Here is an 11,109-nt window from a genome sequence, read left to right on the forward strand (position 1 = left end):
AGGAGGCGGCCAGCGTATTTTTTGCAGGGTCAAAACGTTTAATGCTAGAGCACATGCATTTATGGTGAGAGGGGGTAGGATCAAAGGAGATGTGCAGGGAGTGGTGGGTGCCTGGAATGCACTGCCAAGGATGTAGTGGAGTCAACTACGATAGAGGCTCTGAGATTGACGCATGAATGTACAGAGAATGGAAGGATATGGACGTTGTGTAGGCAGAAGGGGTTAGTTTAGTTACGCATTTAATTACTAGTTTAATTAGATTGGCACAACATGGTGGGCCGAAGGGCCTGTTCCTGTGCTGTACGCTTCTATGTTCTATGAATAGCTGGAAAAGTCCAATGAGGAAAATCAGACAGTTGGGCCTCAGCAGAGAGTGAATGTTTTAATCTGCCCACCATCAAGTAGCGCTCACATTGGTCTTTTGTGATTCTCAAGACATTTATGGAAGTTGAAGACCACTCTGCCCCTCAATTCATCAAACCAATACTCCCCCAGTGTTCAGCCTTGTACATTTATAATAAGCAGCACATTAGGCTGTTATCTTTGTCGGCTTTTATGCTTCACTGGAACTTCCTCTCTTCCCCTCTATGTCCCCTTCGTCTATTCCTTTACCCCATTGTTTATTGACCTCTCTCCCTCCCTCTTTAACAGTCAGCTCAACCACTCCCTGTGGGAGCAAATTTCACATTCACTAGGTTGTTTCTCCTGACTGGCTTCCTTATGACCATTGTGAAGACCCTTAATTTTGTCTTGCTTTTCAGGTTGTTTCTCTATTGATTTACTAATGGACCTCATGTCGATTACTTTTGACTGTTTTCTAGGCAGGCAAGTATGACAGCCATGTTTACGCACTGTAAGATCCCACAAACAGTTTTGAAATAGTGATAGAGTTGCTTGCTGGAGGACTGTTGATAAGGATGATGAGTGGTGCTGCGGAACTTTCTGCATCTATTCGATCAAGGGCTCATTTAGTTTCCTCTTCGAAAGGTAGATATTTTGCAGGGGCTTGTCAGGCTCTGTCATAACCAAAAAATAGTGGGGTAGGTGTCTCTATAGAAGCTACAGGTAAGGTCAGCAAACCTTCACAGAAATCCTTCAGCAGGATCCTCATAGGTATCTACTCCTTCCGTTTCATGTCAAGGTCCAAGTCTTTGGGATGGGAACATCACTTACTGAGCCAAGCTAGAACTCAAAGGAAGACTTGCATTTATACTAAAGTAAAATGTCTACTGGAAATCTGAAATAAAAGCAAAAAATACTGGGAATACTCTGGAATGAGACAAATTTTCACCAGAGCAAAATTTTTCCCAGTCAAAGCACTTCACAGTCAATGATGTACTGCATTTTTTGTTAAAGTTTAGTCACTGCTATCATGTTGGAAAAACCGACAGTAGACAATTTTGTGTATAGCAAGATCCCAGGAACAGCAACTTGACACTGAATAGTTAATCTGCTGATTTAATGGGTAATTATCAACTAAAATGCTGAGAATAAAGTAGAGCCTCTGGCAAAATAGTGTCTTGGGATCCTCTACACTGCCATTGAAGAGAGCAGATGGAACCTCTGTCTAATGTTTTATCTGAAATGTTGGCTCTGTGATAGACAGTCTGACCATAAAGAAGTGGAAATATAGAAGAAGTATAATATTACTCAGACTAACCAAGTCATATTATATTTCTGCAGGGCAGTGAAAAGAGTGTTGTCAGGCCAACAGCATTCAAGGCAGTGGTACCTAGGAATGGCACCAATCTAGATGGTCCCTTGGGTCCGCAGATGAGTATGAAGCTTGCGTTTCAGGGAGGCGGCTTGAAGCCAGGAAACCATTCAGAAAATCAGCAGGGACAAGACGAACAGCACACAAGCCGTTCAGGAACATTGTCCGACTCAGGTAGAAATTCCATGTCCAGCCTCCCTACACATAGCACCGTATGCAGCCAAGGGACAGAGCACACTGGGGCTCCCACCACTCTTCGCAAAAAGTTCGGAGGCTCGGCTCAATACATTGGTTCCCTTGCGGGAATCTTAAGAAATGTAAGCAGCACATCTACCTCTGACGGAGGGCACTGCCCTGTCAGCAAAGACTCCAGCTCCTGCATCCACCCACCCCCTTCCACCGGCAGATCTGCGGCTTTGGATTGTGAGGAGAAATCCACAGGGAAAGGAGGAGAACCACAGGGACTCCAGCGAGCCCCGTGCAAGGGGAAGACAGGCAGCACCCCCAACTACAACGAGAATCTGAAACACTGCGTGCAGGGGACAGGCGGCCCAGAGCAGAGGCACGACACCAATATGAAGCAAGCCTCTCAGAAGGCGCATGGAGACTACCAGTTCCTGCAGCTGCAGTTCAGCCAACTCCAACAAGAGAAGCAGCAGCTTAAGGACAACTTTGCTCAACTTCTCCAGGAGTGCAACAACCTCAAAGCCAAATGCAAAACCTATGAAAGAGAACAAAATGAACTCAGTCCAAAGCTTGAAGAAATTAAATGGGAGGTAGGAACACCACTGTTTACTCGGAGAGAAAAGAACAGCATTGGCACTAACATAGAGTGTAGAACTGTGAGGGCAATGAGTCATGTTGGTTGTGAGGACAATTAATTCTTCTGCTTCTTGATGAAATTTTGTGCAGTTTGGTACCTGAATGATTAACAGAGTTGATGTCTCAGGTCAATAATCTTTCACTGGGCTTCCAGCTAATCCTGGACAGTTCTTGAGGTAAGGTCATTGACCAGGGATGCTAACTCTACTCAAACGTTCCTGTTCTGATTCAAAAATGAAGTTTGTTGAAGACATGTAACAAAAGCAAATGAAATGTTAGAACCAAATATGAAGTTCACGCTAAGCCTCATGTCTGTTATAGACAGATGCTAGTCTAGGAGAGACACTTTACAAATGCATACATCTAAATTGATAAAACACTTGCTGTTTGCTGAACATTATTACACATTCTTGACAGAGCTGGCGGCTGTTTGGCAGAGGGTGATGAATCTCTGGAATTCTCTTCCCCAGAGGGTTGTTGAGATGAGATCATTAGAAGTATTTAACATGGTAGTAGGTACATTTTTGGAAGATCGGGCGATTGAGGGCTGCGGGGATCTGGCCCAGAGAAGGAGTTGAGGTCTGGGGTAGATCATCCATAATCGTATTGAATGATGAGGAATGCTCGAGGAGCCAGGTAGCTGACCCCTGCTCCTACGTTCCTATGTCCTTTTGTTTTAATGTTACAGAAACCTGATGTTACAATTGGTACCAGCTAAGTGCACTGCAAACAAACCCAAACGAGCTTCACAAATATATCACAATACAGGTAGTCCTGCTACAATGTGTGATTCCATAACACAAATTGGTTATAATGTGATTGATGGATTAGGGAAAACTATCTGCATTCCATGAGCTGCATCAAATTGAATTTGATTGGTTTATTATTGTCACATGTACCGAGGTACAGTGACAATAATAAACCAATCCAATTCAATTTGTTTTGCATTCCATCCATACAGGTCATTTCAAAACATAAGTACATTGAGGTAGTACAAGGGAAAAGCAGTATTAGAATGCAGAATGTAGTGTTACAGTTACAGAGAACGTGCAATGCAGGTAGACAATAAAGTGCAAGGGCTCTGACAAGGTAGATTGTAAGGTCAAGTGTTCATCTTTAACTTACAAGAGGTCCATTCAAGAGTCTTATAACAGCAGGGTAGAAGCTGTCCTTGAGCTTGGTGGTAAGTGTTCTCAAGCTTTTGTATCTTCTGCCTGATGGAATGGGGGAGATGAGAGAATATCTGGGGTGGGAGGGGTCTTTGATTATGCTCCTGCTTTTCCGAAGTGTAGACAGAGTCCATGGAGGGGAGGCTGGTTTTTGTGATGGATTGAACTGTGTCCATAACTCTCTGCAATTCCTTGCGGTCTGGGCCAGAGCACGATTGGTTATAGCATGATCGTGATTGGGAAAACCTGTTGAAATTTATCCTTTGAAGGCAACTGTTCTGCTGTAACGCAACTTTCTATAATGCGAGACTTCTTAGGAATGTAACTTAGGAACTACCCGTGTCATGTTTTTGCTGCTTTCAAGCAGTGAAACTGGGATGCAGCCATTAAAACATTTGCCCACTTATTTTTGATAGGTATCCTTCAGAAATCGATATGATCTGATCACATGGTAAGAGTGTCTGTGCAATAAGGCAGGAGGGGAAGTTGTGATATGGTGTCACTGGCTTTCAATTCCCATTCGGACCATGGAACCACCTCCAAAACTCTTTCATCATTTAAACAAATTAATGTGGCTGGGTCTGCGCTGTTCCGTACTTCCGCATGAACTGACTTCTGATCCTGGGTGTGATGTGGTTGCAGTGGCCACAACCTCCTGGTTCCCCACTTGGCCGTTCCTCAGTGAGAGCCCAGGTGCAGAGTTCCAGCAGCCCATTAAACCACATGATAGCCAACAGCATTCTTTCAAATCCCTCCACCATCACCCCCACCCCTCTCTTTCTTTGTAATCTCCTTCAAGGTCTGTGTCACTCTAATTCCAGTCTCTTGATCTTCCCTGGACTTAGTTGCTTTACACTGACAGCTCTGCCTTTTGCCGTTAGAAGAACCTTGGGAATTATCTCCTTTCTTATTTAAAACCTCCCTCTGATCTAGCTTTGATTGGTGTCAAATCTATTTTGAGAAAACAGTTGTGCAGCAGTGTATTGGTGCAAGTTGCCGTCCATGTGCATGCATTTGCTGATAACGCATCATTACTGTTTCAGGTCTGCCAGAAGTCTGGAGTGATCTCCCTTCTAAAACAGCAGCTGAAGGACTCGCAGACAGAGCTGGTGCACAAGACTAATGAGGTCTTGACCTTCAGGAACCAGCTGAGGGAAGCCAAAGGAAAGCTGTCTTCTCGAGAGCAGCAGGTTGATGAGTTGCAGAATTCAGTCCAGACCAAGGCGAGAGAACTGGAGGTTTGCGAGAACGAGCTGCAGCGCATGAAAAATGCAGCCGACCTGCTGAGGGAAAAGGTCGGCCTGCTGGAACGCAGGATCCTCAATCCAGAACAGAACCCGGCGAGCTGGAAAGGACAAAACTGTAGAGCTGAAAGTGATGCTTCTCCCAGCTGCTCCCAGCTTGAACCGGCATTATCCCTGCAGCAGACCGAGCAAGAGTCTTCATCCCTGCAGGGACAAGTGAACAAGTTAAAAGCCCAGCTGGAGCACGAGAAGCAAAAGAATCAGGCGCTTGTGCTCGACTTTCAAAAGGAGCGGCTGCTGTGGTGTGCGGAGAAGGAGAGAGTGATTCAGTACCAGAAGCAGCTTCAGCAGAACTACCTTCACATGCACCATCAGAACCACAGCCTCGAGAGGACCATCCAGCAGCTCTCAGTCCAGCTACAGGCTAGGGCTTCTGTGGAGAGAGTGGGACAAGGTGCTGATGCTTTTGAAGAGATCGTTGCCACTGCGATATGACAAAAGGAAAATGCGTTTCAGTGAGCAAGGCATTTATTGACAACACTGCATCAGCCAACGAGTTCAAAGGTGGGGGTATGGTGAGAGGGCTTGTGAAAACAAAGGCAGTTTACTTAGAAAACAAGGTCTGTTTAAAGAGTGAAGGAGACAGATTCCATCAGTATCTTCAATTAAAACAGGAAAATTTCTGCAGAAAAACAAAGGGATAGTTACTTGCAAATTACCATTATTAATCTGAATCATTTAGAGTAAGATTGTCACCGAAGCTGGTTGACAGGGAAATTGCCCAATCATCTCCACTCTGGCTGGTTATGGTGCTGTCATTATATACAGCCTTCAGTGAAGCCCAGTGTCGATAATGGGTTGTGTGCAGTGAGTGGATATTTTGTGAAGTGTATCCTTGGCATGCTGATAGCATTTTCGAGTTACAAACAAATCAAAGTGCACAACATTTTGCTTTTTGTGGATTTAAGTTTCAAGTTGATTGTACGCTTTTAATTGCATCGCACCACTGTTTCTGTATGTTCACTGGTACTGCTGTTAAGGTAAAAGCAGCGCAAGTTGAGAATCAAAACCTTAATGTTTACACTCTTATCTAATGGCTGTTTCAAGCAGAACTAAGCCAGTTACACTAAAAGTCCACCTGATAAAGGTGGGGTTCAGGGAAAAACAGTTTGTAAGCACATGGCATTATACGCCATGCCAAAGAGCATTGCTTGCACTAGCATGACTGTAGCACCAGTTTTAATAGTACTTCCAATGGTTCTGTCCAGACATGAGCCCACAGCACATTAAATTTAGGTCTTCTGGGTCCTGGAAGACTGCAGCAAAAATTGTTACAGAGAGAAAAGATTACTGAAAAGCAAAGCCATTGAAAAGAAAACATCTGGAACAGCTGGCTCCTTGATAGCTGGTGCTGGGTGGGAGGAGTGGGGGATAATTTCTGTTTTTATTTTAAGCATGTAATTGGCCCCAATCCTTGTGTTGATCTGGCTGGCCGTCTCACCCTGACTGGTATCAACAACCTTCAGTTCAAGCATAAAGTACTCAAATGCCTGCAGTGATAAAAGAACAGCTGGCCTTCTGTGGAGATGGTCACTGCTTGTACGTGTCTTACACCTTGCCAAAAGAAAATCATCTCTTCTTTCCAGGCTAATTTATCCCAATAAATAGATTTTATTTCATGCCCTTATTTCCAAGTTTAAACCCGAACTGCAAAGGGGGAAATAATCCAGTTTACACTAGCTGCATCCAGGAGCCAGAAAAATCATGAAGAAATCCTTCAGTCAAAAGAATACGTTGCTTTTTAATTTGATCACCACTACCCTGTCCTGTGTCTATCCTTCTTACTCTGTATCCCTTAACGAGTATTTTTAACAAAAATCTATCAATTTCAAATGCATTTTGTGGGAGCAGAAATTCCAGATTTCCGCTATCGTTTGCATGTGGAAATACTTCCTGATGTCAGCCACCTCTGATTTTGTTTTACTTTCACATTCTGGATTCCCCCACCAGAAGAAACAATTCCCTACCAACTACTTTTATATTTCTTAATTAAGTTACCCCCTTATTATCAATACCCAAATAAACACAAGCCCAGTCTCTGCAAACTGACCTCGTAATTTAACCCTTTTATGTCCAAGTAACGTGCTAGTGAGTTTGCCAGCACCTTCTCCCCAGATGAAATGTTCTTGCCCTGAAACTTAAACCAGATGGGGCCAAACTGGAGCACTGTATGTTATTTGGCACATCAATCAGCAGGTGTCTGAGGGAGCTTATTCATGGCGATAAAGTGCCCAGCACTGATGACACCTTGGTAAAAGGTGTTCTGTCCCAAATGCAAAATAATTGGAAGGAAATAAAAGCAATTTGCCTGTTTTTCTTTGTTGGAGGCGGAAAATCTGGTTCCTCTTCATTTTTTAGTGAGCTGGCTTTTCTCACCACCACCCCACCCATGAAATTCCTTAATATTCTATCAAAGTGAGAGCCATCAGCGGATGTATGCGTTAGTTAAGAGGATGGTGAAGCTGTACCTGAAGAGGACATCTCTCATGTTCTATTAATCTGGAACATGGATATATCCCACTTCCTTGAGCTCTGTGATGTCATTGGCAACTCTTTCAGCCCAGGCTCCATCTTGAGGACATCAGTGTCCATTCCCAAGGTACAATGCAGTTGCATCAAGCACTGGAATGATACCTTGCTTACCTGGAGATCACACCTCTCGTGGACAATGGCTAACAACAGCAGAGAGTACTGCATAATTTTCCAAATGGCTGATTCTCAATATGCAGATGGTGCTTTCCATCTTGGTGTTTACTGCAGCCAGGCATAAGTGAACTCCGATGCTTATGTGTCCTATCCATCAATAAGAGAGTGATGGTGCAATTCACAAAGCCTTCCTTTAAAGGTTACCTTGCACTGCCAAGAATGGTGCAATGTTTATAAGATCAAGGCAACTACCCCTGGCTCTTTAGACGTCTATGAGCTATCTATCCAACTTGCATTTAACTACCAGCATCATTACAGAATTCACTACAGACGTGCTGGCACAGTGCTATGGATGCTTCCTCAGATGAGCCTTCTCCTATAATATTACTGAACCAAGGAATCCAGAATCAACAGACAGCCTGTCACATGCTTCTCTGTTCCAACAGTGACACAGCCTGGGGCCATCAACAAGTCTGTGAAGTCCAACATCAATGATCTGATCCCTAATCTTACTCAGGTTGGAGGGCAAGTCCTGCGCAGTCAGCGGACTCTCTGACCAGCCCTGCCAGGGAAGGCAGATCAGCAGATTAGGTTTGTTGCATGCACCCTGGAAGACCACAGCAGCACATAGCAAGTCTTACAATGCAGTGACAATCCATATTCAGAACACACGGCCTCGATTAGCTGAAATAACTGAGAGCGGATGGACGGTAGCTGTCCAGGGAGCAGATACCTGCTCCAGAGCCCCAAGGACAAAGCTTTAAACTATAGACCAGTGCAGTACTGGAAGATTACTACAGTGTCAGAGATGCTGCCTTTAGCTGAGATGTTGAACCAAGGTCCCTTCTTTCCTCTCAGGTGAATGCAAAGCTCCAAAAACACTCAAGAAGCGTGACACAATCGAGGACAAAGCAGACCATTTGATAGGTAGCTCATCCACTACCCTAAACATTGATTCTATCTGCCACCAATGCATAGTTACTATACATACCATCTATAAAATACACTGCAGTTACAACCTTGGGTACTCAACAGCACCTCCTAAACCTATACCACACACCACCATGGGCAACAAACATTCCAGGTGCATGGAACACAACCACCTGCATATTCCCCTTCAAGTCACACACCATTGTTGCTGGGTCTGGATCCTAGAGCTACTTTCCTAACAGCATTGTGGGAGCACCTTCACCAGGAGAACTGCAGAGCTACAAGGAGGTGGATCTCCCCACCTTCCCAGGGACAGTTAATGGGCAATAAATATTGGCCTTGCCAGGGATGCCCAGATCCCAAAAAGTGAATCAATAAAAAAGTTGCTGCAGCATTACACATCATCCTACCCCACACTTGTGTCAGAGAGCAGGCAAGAAACAGTATTGATTGGGCTGAACAGCCACTCTTAGCAGGATCAGTATTCAACCATTGCAATCAGTGTAAGATTGGCTTGGCTTATCCGCGATCTGAAAGGAAAGTCCCCACCGATATCTCCTTTTGTCAGTCAAGGTTAATGTGAGGAATAGTTCATTGACAGCACCTTCCCAGCATGGAGGCATGCCTGGGTCAGAGAATCAGCACTGGGGTGTTAGGATCTTTCCTCTGACCCTTGCTCCATGAAGGAAATTACCTCCTTAGTGGTAATGAGGTGGTCAGTGAATTTATCCACTGCTTCTATGGTGCCAAACCTTAGTACTAAATGGATGTAGCACTACTGCCAAATATGAGATTTGCAAGTATTATGCTGTTACTTTTGCATTGGGCTTGACTAAATGAGGCTGATTTGGACCTTCAGTTATATTTTGATCAGAGTTGATCAAAGCCAATTGAAGTGGGAGTCAGGATGCCAGACCATTTAAAACAGGGCTTCAATATTACACAAAGCAGTTTGAGAATCTTTTTTTTAAAACCTGAATCAGTTCACTCATTTATAAAGGAAGGGATCCATAGCCAAAGCTGCATAGTGCATCAACACTGAAGATTCTAATTGCTAATGTGGGTAGTAAAATCTGCTTCAGCTCTGTTCATTATTTCTGTAAAAAGGAAGAAACCATCAAGCACAGCGAAGCACAAGACACTGGGATCGTGAGGGTTATATCCAACTTAAGGAAAAAGCAAAAATTTGCACCTGCATAGAAACTATTCATTCTTCAGTTGTCTTTTCTTTCTAACAATAGTTAGTAATGTCAAGGTGGACTGTGCATTTATCAGTGTTATTCTATTGAACACAAAGCAGGTGTGTGTGATTAAGCTGTTTCAAGGAGCCAGCTGTAAGATTTGAAAGACAGGTCAAATGTTCTCAATGCTTCAAGTTTCTATCACTGTAATGGCCACAAGGAAGTGTTACATGCTGCAACACTAAATCATACTCAGAGGACTATAAAGGCGACAAGCTAATTTTGTTTTGGGATGTAAACTATGCTTCCAACTGATTTTGTTTCTGTTTTTGCAAAGTGTTTGAACTATCCAAAAACATTCTAAAGTGCCATACTGAAAGAATGATCTGGTGCTGTGAAATGTCTGAGCGTATGCTGATATTTACAATGTGTAAGAGGCAAATAGTCTTCTAAAATAAACTGTTTAATAAACCTTGTCCTGTTATTCATTTTGCTACAGCAGTTATGCAATTGATTTTATTTCACTGCCTGCTATACAAAGGAAAATCCACAGATCTTGTCCAGTGGTATACAACCTGCTGTATCTAATGAAGGGTCACAGACCTGAAATGTTGACTATTTCTCTTTCCACAGGATGCTGCCTAATCAGTTTTTTTTTAGTTTTTATTTCAGATTTCCAGCATCTGCAGTTTTTTTTTGATTACCATCCCTTTGGGAATTGATTCTTCTTCCTTTTAAAACCTGTTTCCTCAGTTCACTGTGCCAGGCTCGGACCATTTATAACTTGCATTTAAGGAATAGAATTGTCCCAAGGTGCTGTGTCCACATAATTAGCACATTGTTGCATTGTTTCTTCTAATGAACTTTCTCTTAGCCTGTGAGACACCCACAGAGCTGATGTGCTCCTTTTTGAGGCTGTAGTATTGTGGGATGATGCCCTCGGGAAAGAAAACCTTGTATTTAAATTTCTTTCGGTGTTGGTTGACATCCATCTTCTGTGGTGGTACTTTTGTCTCTGAGTCAGAAACTTTAATTAACGTGCTAATTGATTAATTGAAGACAAAAGGCTATCACAACCTTTCTATTTGTAATACAAAGACTGACACAATGGCATTTACAGTCTTGAAGAAAACCAACTTGCAAGGGGAAGAATATATTGTACTTGCATTTTTATGTTACAGTTGTGGTCAGAAGTCTGGTAGCACTGACTACTGTACTCTGGATAGAATAGTGGGAGAGACAACTAATAAAGAAACATTTGGATGGATGAATGAAGATATCCTTCCTCATCTAGAACTAACAGTTAACCTAAGGAGTGCCTGAAAGTAGAAATGTTCCCACTG

General features: G+C 43.3%; 1 protein-coding gene across 2 annotated transcripts in view; it reads left to right on the forward strand.

The window, feature by feature from the left end:
- LOC127584290 (leucine zipper putative tumor suppressor 1-like) overlaps positions 1-10,185 on the forward strand; it is a 60,240-nt gene extending 50,055 nt beyond the window's left edge. For both annotated transcript variants that reach the window (XM_052040961.1, XM_052040962.1), the window contains 2 exons: positions 1,684-2,490; positions 4,749-10,185. In XM_052040961.1, the coding sequence (XP_051896921.1) occupies positions 1,684-2,490; positions 4,749-5,444 (1,503 nt within the window). In that variant the 3' untranslated portion in view covers positions 5,445-10,185. The remainder of the gene's footprint in view (positions 1-1,683; positions 2,491-4,748) is intronic.
- Positions 10,186-11,109: the final 924 nt, after the last annotated feature.

The sequence above is a fragment of the Pristis pectinata genome, chromosome 29 (genome assembly GCF_009764475.1).
Source record: "Pristis pectinata isolate sPriPec2 chromosome 29, sPriPec2.1.pri, whole genome shotgun sequence".
NCBI classification, from domain to species: Eukaryota; Metazoa; Chordata; class Chondrichthyes; order Rhinopristiformes; family Pristidae; genus Pristis; species Pristis pectinata.